Here is a 25,606-nt window from a genome sequence, read left to right on the forward strand (position 1 = left end):
CTGCCTTTGGCCCAGGGCGCGATCCTGGAGACCCGGGATCGAATCCCACGTCGGGCTCCCGGTGCATGGAGCCTGCTTCTCCCTCTGCCTGTGTCTCTGCCTCTCTCTCTCTCTCTCTCTGTGTGTGACTATCATAAATAAATAAAAATTAAAAAAAAGAAAATAATCGAATCTAATTGAATTGAAACGAATCGAATCGAAAATAATCGAATCGAAATGAATCAAATCGAAAATATTCAAATCGAAATTAATCGAATCGAATCAAATCTAATTGAAAAGAATTGAATCGAATCGAATCGAAAATAATCGAATCGAATTGCATCGAAACGAATCGAATCAAAAATAATCGAATTGAATCGATTCGAAAAGAAAAAAATTCGAATCGAAAAGTCTCAAATCGAAAAAAATCGAATCGAATCACACCAAATCAAAAGAATCGAATCGAATGGAAGTGAAAAGAATCGAATCGAATCGAAAGAATCGAATTGAATCTAATCATTTTGAAAAGAAGGGAATTCAAATCGAAAAGACTAACAGAAAGATTCGAATCGAATCGAATAGAAAAGAATCGAATCAAAAAGAATCGAAATGAAGAGAATCAAAAACTATCGAATCGAAACGAAAAAATCGAATCGAATTGAAGTGAAAAGACTCGAATCAAATCGAGAAGAATCAAATCGAATCAAATCAAAAAGAATAGACATATCAAATAAAGAAGAATCCAATCTTATCGAAAAAATCGAATCGAATCGAATAGAATCGAATCGAAAATAATTGAATCAAAATTGAATCAAAAAGAATCGAATCGAATCGAAAAGAATCCAATCGAAAAGAATTGAATCGAATAGATTCTAATTAAATCGAATCGAACGAAAAGAATTGAATCGAATCGAAAATAATCAAATAGAATCGAAAAGAATCGAATCAAAAAGGATTGAATCAAATTGAAAAGAATCGAATTGAAAAGGATCGAATTGACGAATCGAAAATAAACGAGTCGAAAAGAATCGAGTCGAAAAGAATCAAATCGAAAGGAATCGAATCGAATCAAATTGAAACGAATCGAATCGAAAAGAATCAAATCGAATCGAATCGAAGAGAATTGAAACGAATAGAAAAGAGTCGATCGAAAAGAATCGAATCCATTCGAAAAAATTGAATCGAATTGAATCAAAAAGAATCGAATCGAAACGAAAAGAATCGAATCGATTCAAATCGAATGGAATCGAAAAGAATCGGATCGAATCGTAAAGAGTCGAATCGAATCAAATAAAATCGACAAGAAATGAATCGAAAAGCGTCGAATCGATTAAAAAAGAATCGAATCGAATCAAATCAAATAGAAAAGAATATGGGCAGCCCTGGTGGCGCAGCGGTTTAGCACCGCCTGCAGCCCAGGGCGTGATCCTGGAGACCCTAGATCAAGTCCCATGTCAGGCTCTCTGTATGATGCCTGCTTCTCCCTCTGCCTGTGTCTCTGCCTCTCTCTCTCTCTGTCTCTATGAATAAATAAATAAAATCTTAAAAAAAAATAGAAAAGAATAGAATCAATAGAATTGAAAAGATTTGAATCGTATCGATCGAATAGAAAGAATTGAATCGAAAGAATCGAATCGAATCAAATCGAAACGAATTGAATCAAATCGAAAAGACTCAAATCAAAAAGGGGTAAGGGTAGGAGGAGAGATAGGGGTAGGTGTAGGACTAAGGGTAAATTAGATACAAAGTTAGGGGTAGTGTTTGGAGTACCATTAGGGGTAGGCAGAGGGTTAGGTTTAGGGGTTGGTGTCTGAGTAGGGTTAGGGTTAGGTGTTGGGGTAAGGATAGTGGTAGGGATACTTGTAGAGGTAGGAGTAGAGATGGTTAGTAGTTGGGGTAGGAGCTGGTTTAGGTGTAGAGTTATTTTTATAGGTAGGGATATGGCTAGGTTTTGGTGTAAGGGATGGGGCAGTGGAGGTTTACAGGTAGAAGTATTTGTAGAGTTAGAGCTACGGTTGTGGGACGTGGTAGTGTTAGGGTTATGGGTAAGGGTAGACATAGGGTTAAGTTAAGGGTAGGTTTAAGACTAGGAGTAAAGTTAAGTATAGAGTTAGCTATAGAGTTATGGGTAGGGTTCAGAGTATCATTAGGGGAAGAAGTAGGGTTAGGTTTAGTGGTAAGGGTAGGAGCAGGATGAAGAGTAAAGATAGTGGTAAGGTTAGAGTTATGGCTAAGGGTAGATTTAGGTTGTGGGGGAAGTGTCGGGTTAGCGATAGGGTTATGGCTAGGAGTAGGTCTAGGTGTAATGGTAGGGCTACGGTTAGGGGTACTTTTAAATTTAAGCATAGGTGTAAGTTTAAGGGTAATGGTAGGGTCAAGGTTAGGGGGTAGGGATAGGGGTAAGATTAGGATTAGTGGTGGGGGCAGTGTTAGGGATAGGGGTATTGTTAGAGTAGGGGTACATATAGGGGTAGAGTAGGTTTAGGGGTTGGGGTGAGGGAATGGTGTAGTACAGGTATGAGTAGGGCAAGGGTAAGAGTAGGAGTAGGGGTAGGGGTCAGATAGTGTTACAGTACGGGTACATGTAGTTGTAATATATGTGTAGAGTTAGGAGTAGATGAAATGGTAGGATTGTGGTAAGGGTACAGATAGGGTTAGGGGTTTGGGTAGGGTAAGGGGAGACATAGAAGTAGGGTTCGTGGTAGTGGTAGTAGTGCTAAGATTAGTAGGGATATGGTTATGTTAAGGAGTATGGGGAGGGGTAGAGATTGTGTTAGGTTTAGGTGTAGGAGTAATGTAGGATTAGGAGTAGAGGTAGGTTTAGGTGTAGGGATGGGTAGGTTTATGGGTAACGTAGGTTCAGGGCTAGGCACAGGAATAGGTTTCTTGTTAGTGTGAGGTGTAAGGTATGGCTAGTGGTAGGGGAATGTTAGGGAGAGAGTTAGGGATGGGGTAGGAGTAGGAGTATGATGGTGTAGTTGTAGAAGTTGGTTAGGAGTAAAGTATGTTTAAGGATAGCTGTAGGGATAAGTGTATGTGTAGGTTAGAGTAGGGCTAGGATTGTGAGTAGCTGTTGGGGTAGGGGAGGCTAAGGGGAGGGTCAGGGTTAAGGTTAGGCTTAGTAGTAAGAGTGGGGTTAGGGGTTGGTGTAGGGAAATTGTAAGTTGTAGTGTTAGTGTTGGCGTAGGTTTGGGGTGGGTTAGATATAGACTTAGGGATAGCATTAGGAGTAGAGGTAGGGCTAGGATGTGGGGTACCAGTAGGAGTAGGGTGAGGACTATATGTATGGGCAGTGGTAGGGGTAATTTTATAGTTAGGGTAGGGTTAGGGTTACAGATAAGTGCTTGTGTAGGGTTAGGGTTAGGGTAGGTTAGGGCTAAAGAAAGAGCAGTGTATGGTTAAGGGTAAGGGTACTTGTAGGGAAATGGTTAGGGTTAGAGATAAGGGAAAGTTTAAGGATTGGTTTAGCTGAAGGGAAATGGGTAGGAGTAGCCATATGTGTAGAAGAATATGGTTAGTGATAGGCTTATGAATAGGAGTAGGGATGGGGGTAGCAGTTCCAGTAGGGGTAGGAGTTGGGGATATGGTTATGGGTAAGTGTAGAGGTAGGGTTAGGAGATGTTTTATGACATCTAGGATTAGGGTTAGGGGCACTCTTAGGATTAGCCAAGGAGTGGAGTTAGTGGTAGGGATAGGGATAGCACTACGGTTAGAGTTAGGGGTATGGATAGCATAGGAGTAGGGTAGAATTGGGATAGGATTAGAGGCAGTGATAGTTTAGTGTCATTTGTAGGGGTAGTGGTTGGATTAGGATTGAGGGTAAGGGTAGAAGTCAGGAAAGGAGTAGGGGTACGGTAGGTCATTGCAGTAGGTTTAGGGGTAGGAGTAGAGGTGGTGGAAGGGGTATATGTAGGGGAGGCTATGGGTAAGAGAACAGATAGGTGTAAGGTTAGGTTTAGTATTAGCTTAAGGCTAGGGTTATGAGGCCGAGTTGTGTAGGTGTGGGGTAGGGGTTAGGGGTAAGTGTAGCAGTAGAGTTAGTGGAAGGGATAATTGTATGGTAGGAGTAGGGGAAGGATTAGTGTAGGTATAGCAGTAATTGTAAGGTTAGGGGTTCACATAGGGCTATTGGTAGTGGTAGAGTTAGGAGTAGTGTTACGGGTAAGGGGAGAGGTAGGGATAGAGGTACAGGTAGGAATTGGAGGAAGTGTGGGGTTAGTGATAGGAGTTGGATTAGAGGAAGAGGTAGGGTTAGATGAAGGAGTAGTATTAGGTGCTGCAAAGGGGTGTGTAGAATTATGGTTCTGTGTAGGAGTAGTAGAGGAGTTAGGGATAGGGTAAGGGTTAGTTGTAGGGGTTGTAGTAGGGATATGAGTAGGTGTAGTTGTAGGGTATAGTTAGGGGTAATAGTAGGGGTTAGGTGATGGTCATCAGTGCAGGTGGTATGGTATGGTAGGGGTAGGAGTATGGTAGTGATTAGCATTAGGGGTAGGAGTAGGTAAATGTTAAGATGTAGGGGTAGGGCTAGGGTTAGGGGTATAATTAGGGGTAAAGGTACAGGTATAGGTATGGATAGATGTACAGTGGAGAGTGGGGTAGGGTTGCAGATAGGGATGGGGTAGGGGCAGGGTTAATGGTAGAGGTAAGGGAGTGATAGGCTAAAGTGTAGCGATAAGGCTAGGGTTCCTTGTAGATGTAGGAGAAGGGGTATGGGTATAGGTATGGGTGGGGTTAGAGACATTGTTGGGGTAGGTTTATGGGTGTGGTAGGGATTGAGTAGCATTATAGGTATGGTAGTAGTTGTGCAAGGTGTAAGTGTAAGGTTAGGGGTAGGAATAGCGGTAGGGTTAGAGGTAAGGATAGCCTTAGTGGCAGGAGTAGTGGTAGGAGTAGGGTAGCAGAAGGAGCAAGGTTAGGTGGATACATAGGAATAGATTTAGTGGAAGAGGTTGGGGGTAGTCAAACAGGTGGGAGGAAATGTTGGGCTAGGTGTAGTTGCACGGTTAGGATTAGGGTTAGGGGTATGGTTAGACATATGTGTAGGTGCTGGGGTAGGTGTAATTGTAGGTTTAGGGTTAGGGGGTTAGGAATTGGGGGAAAGGTACAGTGGAAATGCCTCTACTTCCTCTAACTCAAAAAGTCCTTGACTAAAGCTTTCAGCTAGTGTCTAATATAAGGGAGGTAGAAAATATATCAAGTTATTGTGGAGGCTCAGGGGAAATGTGATATACCTAAATCTGAGAAACAAGCGTCCTTGAAGGCAGCATCTGACAAGCCTCTAACACAAGGGAGTTAGAACCTATGCCAACAGTAGGTGTGGGGGCTCAATGGAAATGATTGTACATAATTCCATGAAACAAGCATTCCTTGAATGCAGCTTAGAACTTGCCTGTAAGAAAACGGAGATTAACTCTATGTCAACAGTCTATGTAAGCTGAGGAACACTAGAAATAAGCTGTAGATACTCTGAAAAAGAAGCCTTCTCTGAATGCACCTTTCTTCTAGCCTGTTACATAAGACAGAAACAATCTCAACAGGAGGTGCAATGGAAGGCTTCTTTTTATCTCTTAGAATCAATACTTCCTTGTGTGCGATTTCCACTATTGTCTCACATACAGGTTAAGAACCTACCTGAAAGGCACATGAGAGGACACAATGGAAATGCACTGCGCTTAACACTGAGAAACAAGGATTCCTTGAATTCAAATTTCAACTAGCCTCTAACATACATAGGTTAGAACTGAGCTCAACTATAAGTGAGGAGGTGCCATGGAAATGCGCTGTACTTAACTCTTAAAAAAGAATTCCTGGGGATCCCTGGGTGGCGCAGCAGTTTAGCGCCTGCCTTTGGCCCAGGGCGCGATCCTGGAGACCCGGGATCGAATCCCACGTCGGGCTCCTGGTGCATGGAGCCTGCTTCTCCCTCTGCCTGTGTCTCTGCCTCTCTCTCTGTGTGACTATCATAAATAAATAAAAATTTAAAATAAAGAATCTTTTAAAAAAAGAAAAAGAATTCCTGCGGGTAGTCTGGGTGTCTCAGCAGTTTAGCGCCGCCTTCAGCCCAGGGCGTGATCCTGGAGACCCGGGATCGAGTCTCACGTCGGGCTCCCTGCATGGAGCCTGCTTCTCCCTCTGCCTGTGTCTTCTGCCTCTCTCTCTCTCTCATATGAATAAATAAATAAAATCTTAGAAAAAAAGAATTCCTGCACTGCAGCTTTCTACTATACTCTCAAATAAGGAAGGTAGAAGCTATCTATACAGGAATGGAGAACCATGGAAATGCTCTGTAGTAAACTCTAAGCAACCAGTGTTCCATGAGTGCACATTTCCACTACCTGCTACATAAAGCCGTTGGAACATAGATCCAAAGTAGTGTAGAGGCATGACGGAAATGCGAGATACATAACACTGAAAAACAAGCATTCCTAAAAGGAAGCTTCGGACAAGCCTCTCACATAAGGGCATTATAACCTAGGTCAACAGTACCGGTGGGGGCCCAAAGGAAACGAACTCTGCTCAACTCTCAGAGACAAGCATTCCTAAAATGAACGTTTAAACTGGCCTCCCCATATGGGATTTATACCTAGCTCAACTATAGGGAAAGAGGTGGCATGGAGATTCACTGGAATTAACACAGAAGAAACAGCATTCCTGCACTGCAGCTCTCAATAAGCCTCTTAAATATGGGAGCTAGGACTAAGTCAACAGTAGGTGATGAGGTGCCATAGAAATGAGTTGTACTTAACTTTGCAAAACTGTCATTCCTACACTGCACCTTTCACCTACCTCTCACATAAGGGAGCTGGAAGCTATCTCCACATATCAGTGGAGTTCTGTGGAAATACTAATAGTGAACTGTGACAAACAGTGGTTCCATGAGTGCAGCTATTGACTACAGTCTCACATAAAGGCATTAGAACATATAACAAAAGTAAGTGTGGAGTCTTGAGGGAAATGCGCTATGCCTAACACTGAAAAACAAGCGTTCTCTAGAGGCAGCATCTGAGAAACCTCCCAACATGACAGAGCAAGAATCTATAACAACAGTAGATGTGGAGACCCAATGGAAATGCACCGTCCTGAACACTCAGAAAGAAACATCCCTTGAATGCAAATTTCAAATAGTGTTTCACTTATGGTGAGTTAGAGCCTAGCTCCAAAGTCGGTGAGGAAGTGCCATGGAAAGGAGCTGAACTGAAATCTGAGAAGCAAGCATTCCTTCATAGCAGCGTTCCACTAGCCTCTGATCAATGGGATGTAGAAGCAATCTCCACAGGAGTGGAGGGGCCATGGAAGTAGTGTATATTTAACTCTGAGAAACAATCATTCATTGAGTGCAGCTCTCCACTACGATTCTATCTAGCGGCAAAAGAATGTATATCAAAAGTACGTGTGGAGCCTCTTATCAACATGCACTATACTGAATTCTGAGAAACAAGTGTTTCTAGAAGGCAGCTTCTTAAAAGTGTCTAACATAAAGGAGCTGGAAGCTATGTTCTAGTATGTGTGGCGGTCCATGGAAAGGCCCTGTGCTCAGCGTTCAGAAAGAAACATTCCTTGAACAGAACTTTTGACTACTCTCTCATATAAGGGAGATAGAAGCTTTGGACACAGGAGTGGAGAGGCCATGGGAATGCTCTGGATTGAACTGCGATCAATCAGAAAACCTTCAGTGCTGCTATGCCCTACCTTCTCACCTGACAGCATTAGAACCTATATCAAAATAGGGATCCCTGGGTGGCGCAGCGGTTTGGCGCCTGCCTTTGGCCCAGGGCGCGATCCCGGAGCCCCGGGATCGAATCCCACATCGGGTTCCCGGTGCATGGAGCCTGCTTCTCCCTCTGCCTGTGTCTCTGCCTCTCTCTCTCTCTCTGTGACTATCATAAATAAATAAAAATTAAAAAAAAAAGAACCTATATCAAAATAAGCTGTGGAGATTCAGGGAAATGCAGTCTACTGAACTCTGAGAAACAAGCATTAACCGTAGGCAGCTTCTGAAAATCATCTCTCATAAGGAAGTTGGATCCTAGTCCACAGTCGGTGTGAGGCCCGTTGAAAGGCCCTGGGACCAACTCTCAGAAAACAGCATTGAAAACAACATTCCTCAGAACGTGGCTTTCAGTAAGGTTCTTGTCAATGGAGTTCAAACCTAACTCCACTGCAGGTAACGAGATGCCAGGGAAACGTGCTGTACTGAAATCTAAGTAGCCAGCATTTCTCCCCTGCAGCTTTCAACTAGCCTCTCACATAAGAGAGTTAGAAACTATCCACACAGTAGTGAAGGGTCCATGGAAATGCTCTGTAGGTAGCTGTGAGCAACCCACTTTTCTTGAGCGCAGATGTCCATACCCTCTGACCTACCAGCATTAAAATTTACATCAAAAGAGTTTCTGGCAGCTTGAGGGAAATGTGGCTTATTGAACAATGAGAAAAAAAGCTTTCATTTAAGGCTTCCTCTGACAAGCTTCTGACATAATGTAGTTAGAGCCATTCTGCACACTAGGTGTGGAGAATCACAGGAAAGACACTGTGCTTCACTCTCAGTGAAAAGAATTCCTTCAACGGAACTCTCAGCTAGACTCTCATCTCTTTTGGAGAGGTCACAGAAATGCTATGGATTAAACTGTGAACCAAAAGCATTCCTGGAGAATAGCTATCCACTACATTCTCAACAGAAAATATATCCAAAAAAAACCCTGTTGAATTGGGAAGTAAATGAAGCCTACTGAACACTGGTAAAGAAGCATTACTGACAGGCAGCTTCTGACAAGCCTCTAAAATAAGGCAGTTACAAGAAATGTACACAGTAGGTGTGGAGGCCAAAAGGAAAGGCCCTGAACTAAAGAGTCAGAAAGATGCATTCCTGAAAGCAGGTTTTAATTAGACTGTCACATATGAGAGTTACAACTAGCTCCACTGTAGGTGAGATTGTGACCTGGACACTCATTCTACTGAACTCTGGCACAAGCCTTCCTACCCTGCAGTCTCCCAGTAGCCTCTCCCCCGAGGAAGGGTATGCTATCCCGACAGCAGTAAGGTGCCATGGAAATGCCTTGTAGTGAAGTGAGCAACTAGAGTCTTTGAATGCAGATTTCCTGTACACTTTCACATACTGGCATTAAAATCAATATCAAAAGAGCTTGTGCAGGATAAGAGGGAATTACGTCAACTGAATGTGAGAAAACATCGTTACTTGCAGTCAGATTCTCGCACATCTCTAACAGAAGGCATTGAGAACCTATGTCCACAGTAGTTGTGGAGGCACGATGGAAAGGCACTATGCTCAAGACTCAGAAAGAAACATTCGTTGAAGGCAGCATTCAAATAATTTCCCACTGAAGGGTGTTAAAAGCTAGCTCCACTCTAGGTGAGGAGATGTCTTGGAAAGGCACTGTACTGAACTCTGAGAAATAAGCATTTCCTGCCTGCAGATCTCCACTAGCCTCTCACGTGTGGCAGGTAGAAGCTATCTCCACAGGACTGGAGAGCCCATGGAGAAGCTAGGTAGTGAACTGTGAGCAATGAGCATTCCTGGAAAGTAGATTTCCACTACCCTCTTCCCCAGCGCCATTAGAACCTAGATCAAAGCACCTGTGGAGCCTTCAGGGCAATTTGACCCACTTAACCCTGAGAAACAAGCATTCTTTGCAGACAGACTCTAACATAAAGGAGTTAGAAACTATGTCCACAGTAGTAGTAGTGTGAGGGCACAATGGAAAGGTCGTATCCTCGACCCTCAGAAAGAAGCATTCCTTGAATGCAGGTTTTAACTAGACTCTCACCTATAGGAGTTAGGAGCTAGCTCCCTAATAGGTAAGCAGGTGCCATGGAAAGGCCCTAAACTGAACTCTGGGAAGAATGCAAACATCCCGGCTCGGTAGCTTTCTAACAGCCTCCCACCAACATCATGTTGAAGCAATCTCCTCAGGAATGGAGGGCCCGTGGAAATTCTACAGGGTGAACTGTGAGCAACCAGGTTTCCTGGAGAGAAACTTTCCACTACCCTCTCCCAACCACCATTAGAACGTATATCAAAAATACCTGTGGAGGCTTGAGTGCTATGTGGCCAAATGAGGTTGATAAACAAGTGTTCCTTACAGGTAGCTTCAGACAAGCCTCTAAACATGAGGAATATAAAAGCCCTTCCCAGAGTAGGTGGATAGGCCCTGGGAAAGTCCCTGAGTTTAAGTCTCAGAAAGAAGCATTCATTGAATTCAGATTTCAACTAGCCTCTCACCTATGGGGGTTAGAGCCTAGTACATGTATAGTTGAGGAGGTGCAATGCAAATGTGCTGTACTTGAGCAACAAGCATTCTGGCACTGCAGCATTCAACAAGGCTCTTTCATATGGTAGTAGAAATTCTCTCCACAGGGGTATAGGTGCCATGGAAATGCGTCCTAGTTAAGTGAGAAAAACAAGAGTAACTTGAGTGCAGTTATTCACCACCATGTCACATAAAGGCATTTTTTTAAATAAATTAATTTTTATTGGTGTTCAATTTACCAACATACAGAATAACACCCAGTGCTCATCCCGTCAAGTGTCCCCCTCAGTGCCCGTCACCCACTCACCACACCCCCCGCCCTCCTCCCCTTCCACTACCCCTAGTTCATTTCCCAGAGTTAGGAGTCTTTATATTCTGTCTCCCTTTCTGATATTTCTGACACATTTCTTCTCCCTTCCCTTATATTCCCTTTCACTATTATTTATATTTCCCAAATGAATGAGAACATACACTGTTTGTCCTTCTCCGATTGACTTACTTCACTCAGCATAATACCCTCCAGTTCCATCCACATTGAAGCAAATGGTGGGTATTTGTCGTTTCTATTGGCTGAGGAATATTCCATTGTATACATAAACCACATCTTCTTTATCCATTCATCTTTCGATGGACACCGAGGCTCCTTCCACAGTTTGGCTATTGTGGACATTGCTGCTAGAAACATCGGGGAGCAGGTGTCCCGGCGTTTCACTGCATCTGAATCTTTGGGATAAATCCCCAACAGTGCAATTGCTGGGTCATAGGGCAGGTCTATTTTTAATTCTTTGAGGAACCTCCACACAGTTTTCCAGAGTGGCTGCACCAGTTCACATTCCCACCAACAGCGCAAGAGGGTTCCCTTTTGTCCACATCCTCTCCAACATTTGTGGTTTCCTGCCTTATTAATTTTCCCCATTCTCAGTGGTGTGAGGCAGTATCTCATTGTGGTTTTGATTTGTATTTCCCTGATGGCAAGTGATGCAGAGCATTTTCTCATGTGCATGTTCGCCATGTCTATGTCTTCCTCTGTGAGATTTCTCTTCATGTCTTTTGCCCATTTCATGATTGGATTGTTTGTTTCTTTGGTGTTGAGTTTAAGAAGTTCTTTATAGATCTTGGAAACTAGCCCTTTATCGGATACGTCATTTGCAAATATCTTCTCCCATTCTGTAGGTTGTCTTTTAGTTTTGTTGACTGTATCCTTTGCTGTGCAAAAGCTTCTTATCTTGATGAAGTCCCAATAGTTCATTTTTGCTTTTGTTTCTTTTACTTCGTGGATGTATCTTGCAAGAAGTTACTGTGGCCAAGTTCAAAAAGGGTGTTGCCTGTGTTTTCCTCTAGGATTTTTATGGCATCTTGTCTCACATTTAGATCTTTCATCTATTTTGAGTTTAACTTTGTGTATGGTGAAAGAGAGTGGTCCAGTTTCATAAATCTGCATGTGGATGTCCAATTTTCCCAGCACCATTTATTGAAGAGACTGTCTTTCTTCCAATGGATAGTCTTTCCTCCTTTATTGAATATTAGTTGACCATAAAGTTGAGGGTCCACTTCTGGGTTCTCTATTCTGTTCCATTGATCTATGAGTCTGTTTTTGTGCCAGTACCACACTGTCTTGATGACCACAGCTTTGTAGTACAACCTGAAATCTGGCATTGTGATGTCCCCAGATATGGTTTTCTTTTTTAAAATTCCCCTGGCTATTCGGGGTCTTTTATGATTCCACACAAATCTTAAAATAATTTGTTCTAACTCTCTGAAGAAAGTCCATGGTATTTTGATAGGGATTGCATTAAACGTGTAAAATGCCCTGGGTAACATTGACACTTTCACAATATTAATTCTGCCAATCCATGAGCATGGAATATTTTTCCATCTCTTTGTGTCTTCCTCAATTTCTTTCAGAAGAGTTCTATAGTTCTTAGGGTATAGATCCTTTACCTCTTTGGTGAGGTTTATTCCTAGGTATCTTAGGCTTTTGAGTGCAATTGTAAATGGGATTGACTCCTTAATTTCTCTTTCTTCAGTCTCATTGTTAGTGTATACAAATGCCATTAATTTCTGAGCATTGATTTTGTATCCTGCCACGCTACCAAATTGCTGTATGAGTTCTAGCAATCTTGGGGTGGAGGCTTTTGGGTTTACTATGTAGAGTATCATGTCATCGGCGAAGAGGGAGAGTTTGACTTCTTCTTTGCCAATTTGAATGCCTTTAATGTCTTTTTGTTGCCTGATTGCTGAGGCTAGAACTTCCAATACTATGCTGAATAGCAGTGGTGAGAGTGGACATCCCTGTATTGTTCCTGATCTTAGGGGAAAGGCTCCCAGTGCTTTCCCATTGAGAATGATATTTGCTGTGGGCTTTTCGTAGATGGCTTTTAAGATGTTGAGGAATGTTCCCTCTATCCCTAGGCTCTGAAGAGTTTTGATCAGGAATGGATGCTGTATTTTGTCAAATGCTTTCTCTGCATCTAATGAGAGGATCATATGGTTCTTGGTTTTTCTCTTGCTGATATGATGAATCACATTATTGTTTTACGAGTGTTGAACCAGGCTTGTGTCCCGGGGATAAATCCTACTTGGTCATGGTGAATAATTTTCTTAATGTGCTGTTGGATCCTATTGGCTAGTATCTTGTTGAGAATTTTTGCATCCATGTTCATCAGGGATATTGGTCTATAATTCTCCTTTTTGGTGGGGCCTTTGTCTAGTTTTGGAATTAAGGTGATGCTGGCCTCATAGGATGAATTTGGAAGTATTCCATCTCTTTCTATCTTTCAAAACAGCTTTAGTGGAATAGGTATGATTTCTTCTTTAAACGTTTGATAGAATTCCCCTGGGAAGCCATCTGGCCCTGGAGTCTTGTGTCTTGGGAAGTTTTTGATAACTGCTTCAATTTCCTCCCTAGTTATTGGCCTGTTCAGGTTTTCTATTTCTTCCTGTTCCAGTTTTGGTAGTTTGTGGCTTTCCAGTTTTTTCTCTTCTTGTGCTGGGCGTAGGGTCCATCTGCTGTTTTTTCTCTAGCTCCTTTAGGCGTAAGGTTAGCTTTTGTATTTGAGTTCTTTCCAGTTTTTGAATGGATGCTTGTATTGCGATGTATTTCCCCCTTAGGACTCCTTTTGCTGCATCCCAAAGATTTTGAATGATTTCATCTTCATTCTCATTAGTTTCCATGAAACTTTTTAATTCTTCCTTAATTTCCTGATTGACCCTTTCATCTTTTAGCAGGATGGTCCTTAACCTCCACGTGTTTGAGGTCCTTCCAAACTTCTTGTTGTGCTTTAGTTCTAATTTCAAGGCATTATGGTCTGAAAATATGCAGGGGACAATCCCAATCTTTTGGTATTGGTTCAGACCCGATTTGTGACCCAGTATGTGGTCTATTCTGCAGAAAGTTCCATGTGCACTTGAGAAGAATGTGTATTCGGTTGAGTTTGGATATAAAGTTCTGTAGATATCTGTGAAATCCATCTGGTCCAGTGTATCATTTAAATCTCTCGTTTCTTTGGAGATGTTATGCTTAGAAGACCTATCGAGGGTAGAAAGAGCTAGATTGAAGTCACCAAGTATAAGTGTATTATTATCTAAGTATTTCTTCACTTTGGTTATTAATTGGTTTAAATATTTGGCAGCTCCCACATTCGGGGCATATATATTCAGGATTGTTAAGTCCTCTTGTTGGATAGATCCTTTAAGTATGAGATAGTGTCTCTCTTCATCTCTCACTACAGTCTTCGGGGTAAATTTTAGTTTACCTGATATAAGGATGGCTACCCCTGCTTTCTTTTGAGGACCATTGGAATGGTAAATGGTTCTCCAACCTTTTATTTTCAGGTTGTAGGTGTTCTTCTGTCTAAAATGAGTCTCTTGTAGACAGCAAATAGATGGGTCCTGCTTTTTTATCCAGTCTGAAACCCTGCGCCTTTTGATGGGGTCATTAAGCCTGTTCACGTTCAGAGTTACTATGGAGATATCTGAGTTTAGTGTCATCATATCTATTCAGTCCTTGTTTTTGTGGATTGTTCCACTGAACTTCTTCTTAAAGGGGAATTTTAAGAGTCCCCCTTAAAATTTCTTGCACAGCTGGTTTGGAGGTCACATATTCTTTCAGTTCCTGCCTGTCTTGGAAGCTCTTTATCTCTCCTTCCATTCTGAATGAGAGACTTGCTGGATAAAGTATTCTTGGTTGCATGTTCTTCTCATTTAGGACCCTGAATATATCCTGCCAGCCCTTTCTGGCTTGCCAGGTCTCTGTGGAGAGGTCTGCTGTTACCCTAATACTCCTCCCTATAAAAGTCAGGGGTTTCTTGTCTCTTGCTGCTTTAAGGATCTTCTCTTTATCTTTGGAATTTGCAAGCTTCACTATTAGATGTCGAGGTGTTGAACGGTTTTTATGATTTTAGGCGGGGGGAATCTCTCTATTTCCTGGATCTGAATGCCTGTTTCCCTTCCCAGATTGGGAAAGTCTTCAGCTAGGATTTGTTCAAATACATATTCTGGCCCTCTGTCCCTTTCGGCGCCCTCGGGAACCCCAATTACACGTAGGTTTTTCTTCCTCCGGCTGTCGATTATTTCCCTTAATCTAACCTCATTGTCTTTTAATTATCTGTCTTTTTCCTCAGTTTCCCTCTTTGCCATCCACTTGTCTTCTATGTCACTCACTCTTTCTTCCACCTCGTTAAGCCTCGTCGTTAGGACTTCTAGTTTGGATTGCATCTCATTCAATTGATTTTTAATTTCTTCCTGATTGGATCTAAATTCTGTGGATCTAAATTCTGCAGTCATGAAGTCTCTTGAGTCCTTTATGCTTTTTTCCAGAGCCACCAGTAGCTGTATGATAGTGCTTCTGAATTGGCTTTCTGACATTGAATTGTAATCCAGATTTTGTAACTGTATGGGAGAGGGGACTGTTTCTGATTCTTTCTTTTGAGGTGAGGTTTTTCTTCTAGTCATTTTGCTCAGTGCAGAGTGGCCAAAAACAAGTTGTATTGCGAAAAGGAGAAAAAGAGAAAGAAGGAAAGAAAAGAGAAAAAGAAAAAAGAAAAAAGGAAGAAAAAAGAAAAAGAGAAGAAAAAGAGAAAGAGAAAGAAAAAGAATGAAAGGGAAAAAAGGGTGGGGGAAGCACAACAGAAATAAAAAAAAAAAACAAAAGAAACAAAAACCACGGGGGAGTATCTCTTTTTCTGTATACTTGAAGTCCCTTGACTTCCCCTGGAACTTGTCCTTCTAGCTGGTCTTCTGGGGGAGGGGCCTGTTGTGCTGATTTTCAGGTGTTAGCACTTGGGGGAGCTGCTCTGGCCCTGCCTGGTGCAGGGCTCAGTGGGGGTTGTTTACCCCGTGAGGCCCCAGGAGGAACACCCCAGTGGCGGCGGCAGCTCTGGAAACCTGGATTCAGCCCCCACAGGAACTCCGGAGCTCTCCGCCTGCAGGGCCTGGAGGCTCCAGCGGGCGGGGCCACTGCTCTGCTCAGCTCGGCTCAGGAGCATCCTTGTGGTCCTGTGGGTTCCCGGCCTCTGCCTGTCCCGGGGGAAGGCCGGATCCTGGACTGTGTCCCGGCGCCCTGTGCTCCCGGGTTCTGTGCTGTTGGATTCGCGCTCCCGCCCCGCAGCCCCCTCCGGGGAGCCGCCCCCGAGCCCCCCCCAGCTGCTCCCGCCCCGCAGCGCCCTCCGCGGAGCCGCCCCCGAGCCCCCCCAGCTGCTCCCGCCCCGCAGGCCCCTCCGCGGAGCCACCCCCGAGCCCCTCCGAGCTGCTCCGGGTCCCGCCGTGCGCGCTGCAGCCCTTAGGGAGCTCGGCGCACTCTCCCGGGGCTCAGGTGCCTGTTCGTGTCCCAGGGAGCCTGAGGGCATCCCCGCCCTCCTGGGGTCCTGCTCCAACTCCCTGCGAGGCCTTTCCGCCCGGGAAGGTTGGTGCAGCTCCTACTTCTCCCGGACGGAGCTCTCCTGTCCTGGGTGTACTCGCCCCGGCCTCAGCCCGGCTCTTCGCGGGGCCCCTCCCCCTTGGAGGCCTTTTGTTTCTTTTTTTCTTTTTCCCCGTCTTCCTACCTTGATAGAAGCGCGAACTCTTCTCACTGTAGCGTTCCAGCTGGTCTCTCTTTAAATCTCAGACCGAATTCGTAGATTTTCAGGATGATTTGAAGGTTATCTAGGTAATTTGGTGGAGACAGGTGATTTGGGGACCCTACTCTTCAGCCATCTTGCCCCTCCTCTCCCACATGTCTTTTTTTACCTAAAAAATATGTTTTTATTATTATTATGTTTTAAAGATTTTTCAGATTTCTTTGAGAGAGTGGGAGAGAGTACCAGCAGGTGCCAGGGCAGAGGGAGAAGCAGGCTCCCTCCGCAGGAACTCGATGAAGAGATTGATTCCAGGATTCTGGGATCATGACCTGAGCCAAAGGCAGACACTTAACTGACTTAGCTAACCCCTGGAACCCCTAAAGGATGTGTTTTTATAGCAAGTTTTGTTTGAATCAGTATCAATAAGGGTTCATTGTGGCTCTTAAATATATTTTAACCTATAACAGTCCTTCCTCTTTTTTAATATAAATTTATTTTTATTGGTGTTCAATTTGCCAACATATAGAATAACACCCAGTGCTCATCCCATCAAGCCCTACCCCAGTGTCTGTCACCCAGACACCGCCACCCCTGGCTCACCTCCCCCTCCGCCATCCCCGCCCGTCTCCCAGAGTTAGGAGTCTCCCATGTTCTGTCTCCCTCCCTGATATTTCCCACTCATTTTTTCTTCTTTCCCATTTATTCCCTAAGTATGTCTTAACTTTGGTTATTAATTGATATATTTGGCAGCTCCCACATTCGGGGCATATATATTGGTGATTGTTAAGTCCTCTTGTTGGATAGATCCTTTAAGTATGATATAGTGTCCCTCTTCATCTCTCACTACAGTCTTCGGGATAAACTTTAATTTATCTAATATAAGGATGGCTACCTTTGCTGTCACTTGAGGACCATTTGAATGGTAAATGGATCTCCAACCTTTTATTTTCAGGCTGTAGGTGTCCTTATGTCTGCAATGAGTCTCTTGTAGACAGCAAATAGATGGGTCCTGCTTTTTTATCCAATCTGAAACCCTGCACCTTTTGATGGGGTCATTAAGCCCATTCACGTTCAGAATTACTATTGAGGGGTAGTCCCGGTGGCCCAGCGGTTTAGAGCCGCCTGCAGCCCGGGGTGTGATCCTGGAGACCCAGGATCGAGTCCCACATCAGGCTCCCTGCATGGAGCCTGCTTCTCCCTCTGCCTGTGTCTCTGCCTCTCTCTCACTCTCCCTGAATGAATAAATAAATAAATCTTTAAAAAAAAAGAATTACTATCGAAAGATATGCGTTTAGTGTCATCATGATACCTATTCAGTCCCTGTTTTTGTGGATTGTTCCATTGAACTTCCTCTTACAGAGGAATTTTAAGAGCCCACCTTAATATTTCTTGCAGGGTCGGATTGGTGGTCACATATTCTTTCAGTTCCTGCCTATCTTCGAAGCTCTTTATCTCTCCTATTGTGAATGAGAGTCTTGCTGTATAAAGTGTTCTTGGCTGCATGTTCTTCTCATTTAGGACCCTGAATATATCCTGCCAGCCCTTTCTGGCCTGCCAGGTCACTGTGGAGAGGTCTGCTGTTAATATAATATTTCTCCCCATAAAAGTTAGAGATTTCTTGTCTCCTGCTGCTTTAAGGATCTTCTCTTTATCTTTGGAATTTGCAAGCTTCAGTATTAAATGTCGAGGTGTTGAGCAGTATTTATTGACTGTAGGGGGACATCTCTGCATTTCCTGGATCTGAATGCCTGTTTCCTTTCCCAGATTAGGAAAGTTTTCAGTTATGATTTGTTCAAATACATATTCTGGCCCTCTGGCCCTTTCAGCGTCCTCGGGAACCACAATTAAACGTAGATTTTTCCTTTCTTTTTTATAAATTTCTTTTTTATTGGTGTTCAATTTGCCAACATAGAGAATAACACCCACTGCTCATCCTGTCAAGTGCCCACCTCAGTGCCCCTCACCCAGTCACCCCCCAAGCCCCGCCCACCTCCCCTTCCCCCACCCCTAGTTTGTTTCCCAGAGTTAGGAGTCTCTCATGTTCTGTCTACCTTCCTGATATTTCCCACTCATTTTTTCTCCTTTCCCCTTTATTCCCTTTCACTATTTTTTTATATTCCCCAAATGAGTAAGACCATATAATTTTTGTCCTTCTCCGACTGACTTATTTCACTCAGCATAATACCCTCCAGTCCCATCCACATCGAAGCAAATGGTGGGTATTTGTCGTTTCTAATGGCTGAGGAATATTCCATTGTGTACATAAACCACATCTTCTTTATCCATTCATCTTTTGATGGACACCGAGGCTCCTTCCACCATTTGGCTATTATGGACATTGCTGCTAGACACATGGGGGTGCAGGTGTCCTGGCGTTTCATTGCATCTACATCTTTGGGGTAAATCCCCAACAGTGCAATTGCTGGGTCGTAGGGCAGGTCTATTTTTAACTCTTTGAGGAACTTCCACACAGTTTTCCAGAGTGGCTGCACCAGTTCACATTCCTACCAACAGCGCAGGAGGGTTCCCCTTTCTCCACATCCTCTCCAACATTTGTGGTTTCCTGCCTTGTTAATTTTCCCCATTCTCACAGGTGTGAGGTGGTATCTTATTGTGGTTTTGATTTGTATTTCCCTGATGGCGACTGATGCGGAGCATTACCTCATGTGCTTGTTGGCCATGTCTATGTTTTCCTCTGAGAGATTTCTGTTCATGTCTTTTGCCCATTTCATGATTGGATTGTTTGTTTCTTTGGTGTTGAGTTTAAGAAGTTCTTTATAGATCTTGGAAACCAGCCCTTTATCTGTTATGTCATTTGCAAATATCTTCTCCCATTCTGTAGGTTGTCTTTTAGTTTTGTTGACGGTATCTTTTGCTGTGCAAAAGCTTCTTATCTTGCTGAAGTTCTAATAGTTCATTTTTGCTTTTGTTTCTCTTGCCTTCATGGATGAAAAAAAAGAAAAGCGGGGGAAGCAAACAGAAATCAAAAACAAAAAACAGGGCAGCCCTGGTGGCGCAGCGGTTTGGCACTGCCTGCAGCCTGGGGTGTGATCCTGGAGACCCGGGATCGAGTCCCACATCAGGCTCCCTGCATGGAGCCTGCTTCTCCCTTTGCCTGTGTCTCTGCCTCTCTCTCTGTGTCTATGAAAAAATAAATAAAATCCTAAAAAAAAAAAAGAGTGAGTATCCTTTGACTCTGTATACTATAAATCCCTCGACTTCCCCTGGAACTTTCCAACGCTGCTTGGTCAATAATTTGTTTTTCCCCTGTCTGTCTTCCTTGTCTTCTGGGGGAGGGGCCTGTTGTTCTGATTTTCAGCCATTAGCACTTGAGGGAGCTGCTCAGCCCCCAGCGTGGTGCAGGGCTCAGTTAAACTTGTTTAACCTGTTTATCCTGTTAGGCCACTGTGAATCTCCTTGGGGATTGTCTCACATTTAGATCTTTCATCCATTTTGAGTTTATCTTTGTGTATGGTGCAAGAGAGTGGTCTAGTTTCATTCTTGTGCATGTGGATGTCCAATTTTCCTAGCACCATTTATTTATTTTTTCTTTTTTTTTTTTGGTTGTTTTTAATAATTAATTAATTTTTTATTGGTGTTCATTTTGCCAACATACAGAATAACACCCAGTGCTCATCCCGTCAAGTGCCCACCTCAGTGCCCGCCACCCAGTCACCCCCACCCCCGCCCTCTTCCCCTTCCATCACCCCTAGTTAGTTTCCCAGAGTTAACAGTCTTCCATGTTCTGTCTCTCTTTCTGATATTTCCCACTTTTTTTCTCCTTTCCCCTTCATTTCCTTTCACTATTATTTATATTCCCCAAATGAATGGACCATATAATATTTGTCCTTCTCTGATTGACTTATTTCACTCAGCATAATACCCTCCAGTCCATCCACGCTGAAGGATATGGTGGGTATTTGTCGTTCAAATGCCCAGCACCATTTATTGAAGAGACTTTTTTTCCAGTGAATAGTCGTTCCTCCTTTGTCGAATATTAGTTGACCATAAAGTTGAGGGTCCACTTCTGGATTCTTTATTGTGTTCCATTGATCTATGTGTCTGTTTTTGTGCCAGTTACTTGGGTTGGGCAGCCCCCTCCACGCGGATCCGCTGCCCCAGCTGCTTCCCTGCTGCTCCTGGCCCCGCGGGGCCGGGCGCAGCGCTGCAGCCCTTTAGGGAGCTCAGCCGCAGGTTGTGGCGCGCTCTCCCTGGGATACAGGTGCTCTGTTAGTGTTCCAGAGAGCCTGAGGGCATCCCCGCCCCTCCTGGGATCCTGCTCCATCTCCCTGTGAGCGTCTTTCCTTCCAGGAAGATTGGTGAAGCCCCTGCTTCTCCGGGATGGGGCTTTCCTGCCCTGGGGGCACTGGCCGCAGTGCCTTAGCTAGGCTCCCCATGGGGCCTCTCCCCCTTGCATGCCTTTTCTTTCTTTATTTCTTTTTCCCCCGTCTTCTTACCTTGATAGATGCGTGAACTCTTCTCACTGTAGCATTCCAGCTGTTCTCTCTTTAATTCTCAACCCGAATTTGTAGGTTTTCAGGATGGTTTGAAGGTTATCTAGGTAATTTGGTGGGGACAGGTGACTTGGGGATCCTATTCTTTTGCCATCTTGCCCCTACAACTCGAGTTTGATGCTTTAATGATCTTTCTTTAGTGATTGCTTTAAACTCCTCAAATGGAGGAAAAATATCCAAGATCAATTATTTAAGGTCTTTTGTTCAGACTTCACTTTCTCATTATAATACTATGTTTTGTCATTTCTGGTGTCTCCCTGCCTCATCCCAAGACTCCTATACAGCCATAACTTCCAGCTCACAGATGATCTATCTTCTACTCAAGGAGTTTCATCTCTGTTTTTCTCATTGGATTCAGTGGCTTCCCTCTTTTTGTAACTCCCCTATATATTCCCCCAATGACCAATATTGACCCACAGGGAAGGATATCTTCACCCCCTAACCCAGCAGAAATAAGTTACAGAAGATGGTGAGACCTTCTACCTTCAACAACCTTGAAGATTTAAGGGTCAAAATTGTCAGGAGTGAAATGATGAGGGAGCAGAAAGCCAGCTGAGAAGAAAGCACAAGCTCACACCCTGTGCCACCCCCCCAACTCCTGGTTGGGATAGGCGTTACATTCCTCCAGGGAGCTCCCAACTGTCTCCATGTAAATGCATGTCTAGAGGGAAAAAACGACCTTAACTTGACAAGGGCAAGGCCTCCAGTATCTGTAGGTCCTCTTCAGCATATGAAAGTTTTTCCTGGAAATCTCCCATTTCCTCACCCCCTAGGTCCCAGGTATAAAATCAGCCACCCTTCACTGTCCCAGGGATGCAGCTTTTCTTCTGGGTGGATCCTGTCTCTGTGCTTTAATAAAATCACCATTTTGCAACATGTCTCAAGAATTATTTCTTGGGGGACGCCTGGTTGGCTCAGCAGTTGAGCATCTCCCTTTAGCTCAGGGCATGACTCTGGAGTCCTGGGATCAAATCCCACATTGGGCTTCCTGCATAGAGCTTGCTTCTCCCTCTGCCTATGTCTCTGCCTCCCTCTCTGTGTATCTCATGAATGAATAAATAAAATCTTTTAAAAAAGAATTATTTCTTGGTCATCAGCTCTGGATTCATCCCACCAAACCACACCTATATTCTAAAACTACATCACCAAGGCTGTCCCTTCCCAGCAAAGGCATTATCTGGTCTTTTCATTCTTATTTATCTTGGGGGCAGAGAATGCAGGGGATCAGAATTAATGGAATAAACCTACTTGAAATCATGGATGAGAGCTATGGGATCCTACACCAGATGCCTGTCCTTGCTGACTCCTGGGGATGAGTGGCTCCAGCCTCTGTTCCTTGGTCTCCATATGTGGAGAACAAGAACAGTAGTACACCAGTGGTTTTTAAGGTCAAACATTAGAGAAACATTTAAGGAGCTTTAACTGACTTTTATATATTCAGAATCCAGTAAATGGTGGTGACTCAATGGTTGGTGCTGCTGTCAGAGCTCTGGTGCTACAGAGTCTCTTGGAAACAAAATGGCACAGTGTTTGAGGATCAAAGTTAGCAAAGAATTTCTCACTATTAATGTTCAGTAGTATTTAATGGAAAAAATATGGAGGGTAAGTTAATTCATTACAATCTAGAGATTCAAAACAAACATTAAATGTTTTAGAAGATGCATTTTTGGTACTTTTAATATTTTCAACAGCTTTCAAAATAGTATATATGTTTTGATAACATAATCTGTCATGAGATGGGACTTGAGTGTATGTGTGGTTAGCAGAAAGCAAAAGGGTAAAATTAAATAAATGAAATATTTACATTAGTTATTCCTGCATGGAAGGAATAAAAGTGAATTAAATTCTATGTTTTGTATTTTTATATATTTTATAAATTTACTCTGAAAAGCATATATTATTTTGTTTTAATAAAAGGGCCTACAATTACATATTTTAATATTTGTATTATACATAAGTTACTTGTTTGAATGGACAGCTTTTGGTAAAATAGGAATATCTGGCAAAACACACATCTTGGTCATTAGTGAATATCACTATTATTTCCTGATAGAATCATCACATCCTTTGATCTTTTCCAGTTAATTGAGATTTATATATCAGGTAAAACTTTGTGTCTTTACACTGGTGATGATTTGAAACACATATGCATTGTGAAGTGATTAGCACCATCAAGTTATTATTATTAACACATCCCTCACCTCAGAGCAATCCTGTGTGCATGATCTACTCTCCCAGCACATGTCAAGGGTACAGCACAGTGTTGCTAACTAGACAATGCTGTACATCATACCAGGACTATTCATCATACCTGGTAATTAAGAGACTTCTGCTCTGTGCTATTACAGCTACTGCATAAGTAGTTTCCAACACCTCATATAGATCACAGCACCTCCCTGAAAACCAGGCAATGTCTCTCCAGATGGCTACAGCCACTGTGTTGTGACATGTTTATTTCTCTCCAGAGCAAGTGTGTGGATCATTTCTAAACATATGGAATCAGAACTCATTTGCACATATGCAAATTTTATAAATTACACAAAACCTCTTAAATTATTTATGTTAATTATTATTAGTTTATTTTCCCCCTTCTATCCTTGAATTTAAATGATTTTCTTTTTAAAAACATTTCACCATGGAGACTCTTGATAAAAGTTTTCCATTTTTTTCTTTTAATATTATACCACAAATACCTCTGAAATGTGTTTACTTTTTTTGCATGTTTATTTTACAGTGCATGCAACTCACAGAATTAATTCTATATCGTGTAACAATAATTAAGGCTGAAGTGTTTAAAACATTTTTATGGAAGGAAATAATGTGCTTCGTGGAGTTATTAGGGGATTGAGAGTCAGGTGGGACAGGCATACATGTGAATACTTCCCCCTGAGACCAGAGCAGAGTCAGATGGAACCCTCAGAGGCTAAAAAGTGCCTAAAAGAACAGAATGAGAATTTTCCAGACTTCTGAGATATAACCTGGGAATTTATACACTAAGCACAGGGGCTAACATATTTTGGATAACCTGTCTAATATTGGACAATCTATTAAAATTCTTGGTAGCCAACTTTCTTCCAGACTTTGGACAATCAGAACTTGACTGTGAGTACAGAGGTATCTCCCAAATTATATCTACTATTATAAAAAAAAAAAAAAGGTTCTTACAAAATAGGTTGCAGAGAGCTTAGTTTTTATTTCTTTCTTTACTCTCAGGTCATGTGTGCATCTTTTTAAAGAGAAGATTTGCATGGTCCTTTGGGATCTACCCACGAGTCAAAACATTTTTTCTACCCAGGGTTCTCCAGAGAGCTGCCTTGACCTCCTTGTTCCGTAAACTGTAGATGATAGGATTGAGCATGGATGTCACCACTGTGTAGAACAGAGCTAGGAGTTTATCTGTTCCTGGTGAATGGCTGGCCTTGGGTCTCAAGTAGGTGACAGACCCAGAGCCATAGAAGAGTGTCACTACAAGCAGGTGGGAAGAACAGGTGGAAAGAGCTTTACGGCGGCCTTCGGGTGAGGGCATGATCAGAACAGCAGCTAGAATTCTGCCATAGGAAGCAACGATTAGTAAAAACGGGCTGGAAATGCAAAGAATGGCCACGACAAAGACTGCAACTTCATTATGGGATGTATCGCCACAGGCAAGAGCCAAGATAGGTGGGAGGTCACAAAAGAAGTGATCTATTTCACAGGGGCCACAGAAGTTCAAGGAGAAAATATAGTTGGTCTGGCCCAAACCTACAATGCAACCCACTCCCCATGAAACCACAGCCAACTGGGAACACACACCACGACTCATTCGAGTTGCATAGTGGAGTGGGGAGCATATGGCAGTGTAGCGGTCAAAAGCCATGGCTGCCAAAAGACAGCATTCGCTGATAGCAAATAATGTGAAGAAAAACATCTGTGTAGCACAGCCCTCCCTGGAGATGCCCCGAGCCTCACTCACAAGGCTCTGCAGCATCTTGGGTATGACCGAGCAAGTGTAGCCAATCTCTAAGACAGATAGGTTGGCCAGGAAGAAGTACATGGGCGTGTAGAGGACCGGGTTGGTCCAGATGGCAAGGGCTATGAGGGCGTTGCCCGTCAGGGATGCTAAAAACATGAGTAGGATGAGGGTGAATAAAAGGAAACACTGTTCAGTGACCTCAGAGAACTTGGCGAATGAGAAGTGCTTGACAGACAGGCTGTTGTCCTGCCACAGGGAACAGCTGGCATTCATGATCTGGGGAAGAGGACAGCAAGGAAAGTTTCATTCAGCTATAAATGCAAATCTCTATATTGCTTCTAATGTGCTCTAGTAACTCAGAGAGATACATTTCTTACCTGCAATTCTAAAATTTAAAAATTTTGGGAATTGCATTTGCCCTCATGCCTTTAAAAACCAAATCCTGTTCACATTGTGTTCACAATGCCAGTTGATCCGTTCAAAAATGCACCTAGTCACCAAGTATAAAATTGAAAAAAATTAACTTCAGCTCAATTCTCTCATTTCTTCCATGAATCAGTCATCAAATACTCTGCCAGACAAAGCTCCTCTCACACCTTCCTATTTCTGTTTTCACTGAATTCTTCACACATTCATTTAGCAAGTGTTCACTGAACACAGTGTTCTGTACTTACTGCTACAGGTACTGAGATTTAACAATGAAAAAAAAAAACCTACCATTTTTCCCCAAGTCGAACTTATTTAGTGAAAGAAACAGAAATTATAGTGGCTCAGCAGTTTAGGGTCTGCTTTTGGCCCAGGGTGTGATCCTGGAGTCCCAGGATCGAGTCCTGCATTGGG

At 43.1% G+C, this 25,606-nt stretch overlaps 1 protein-coding gene across 1 annotated transcript; it reads right to left on the bottom strand.

Annotated features, from left to right (window-relative positions):
* Positions 1–24,076: 24,076 nt before the first annotated feature.
* On the bottom strand, positions 24,077–25,039 carry LOC144306443 (olfactory receptor 10C1-like). Its single transcript, XM_077885856.1, has one exon. The coding sequence runs from the start codon at positions 25,037–25,039 to the stop codon at positions 24,077–24,079; it is 963 nt and encodes a 320-aa protein (XP_077741982.1).
* Positions 25,040–25,606: the final 567 nt, after the last annotated feature.

This window comes from Canis aureus, chromosome 37, assembly GCF_053574225.1.
Source record: "Canis aureus isolate CA01 chromosome 37, VMU_Caureus_v.1.0, whole genome shotgun sequence".
Taxonomy (NCBI): domain Eukaryota; kingdom Metazoa; phylum Chordata; class Mammalia; order Carnivora; family Canidae; genus Canis; species Canis aureus.

Excerpts from the sequence above, each read along its gene's own strand:
- LOC144306443 (XM_077885856.1), bottom strand. The coding sequence starts at position 25,039 with ATGAATGCCAGCTGTTCCCTGTGGCAGGACAACAGCCTGTCTGTCAAG.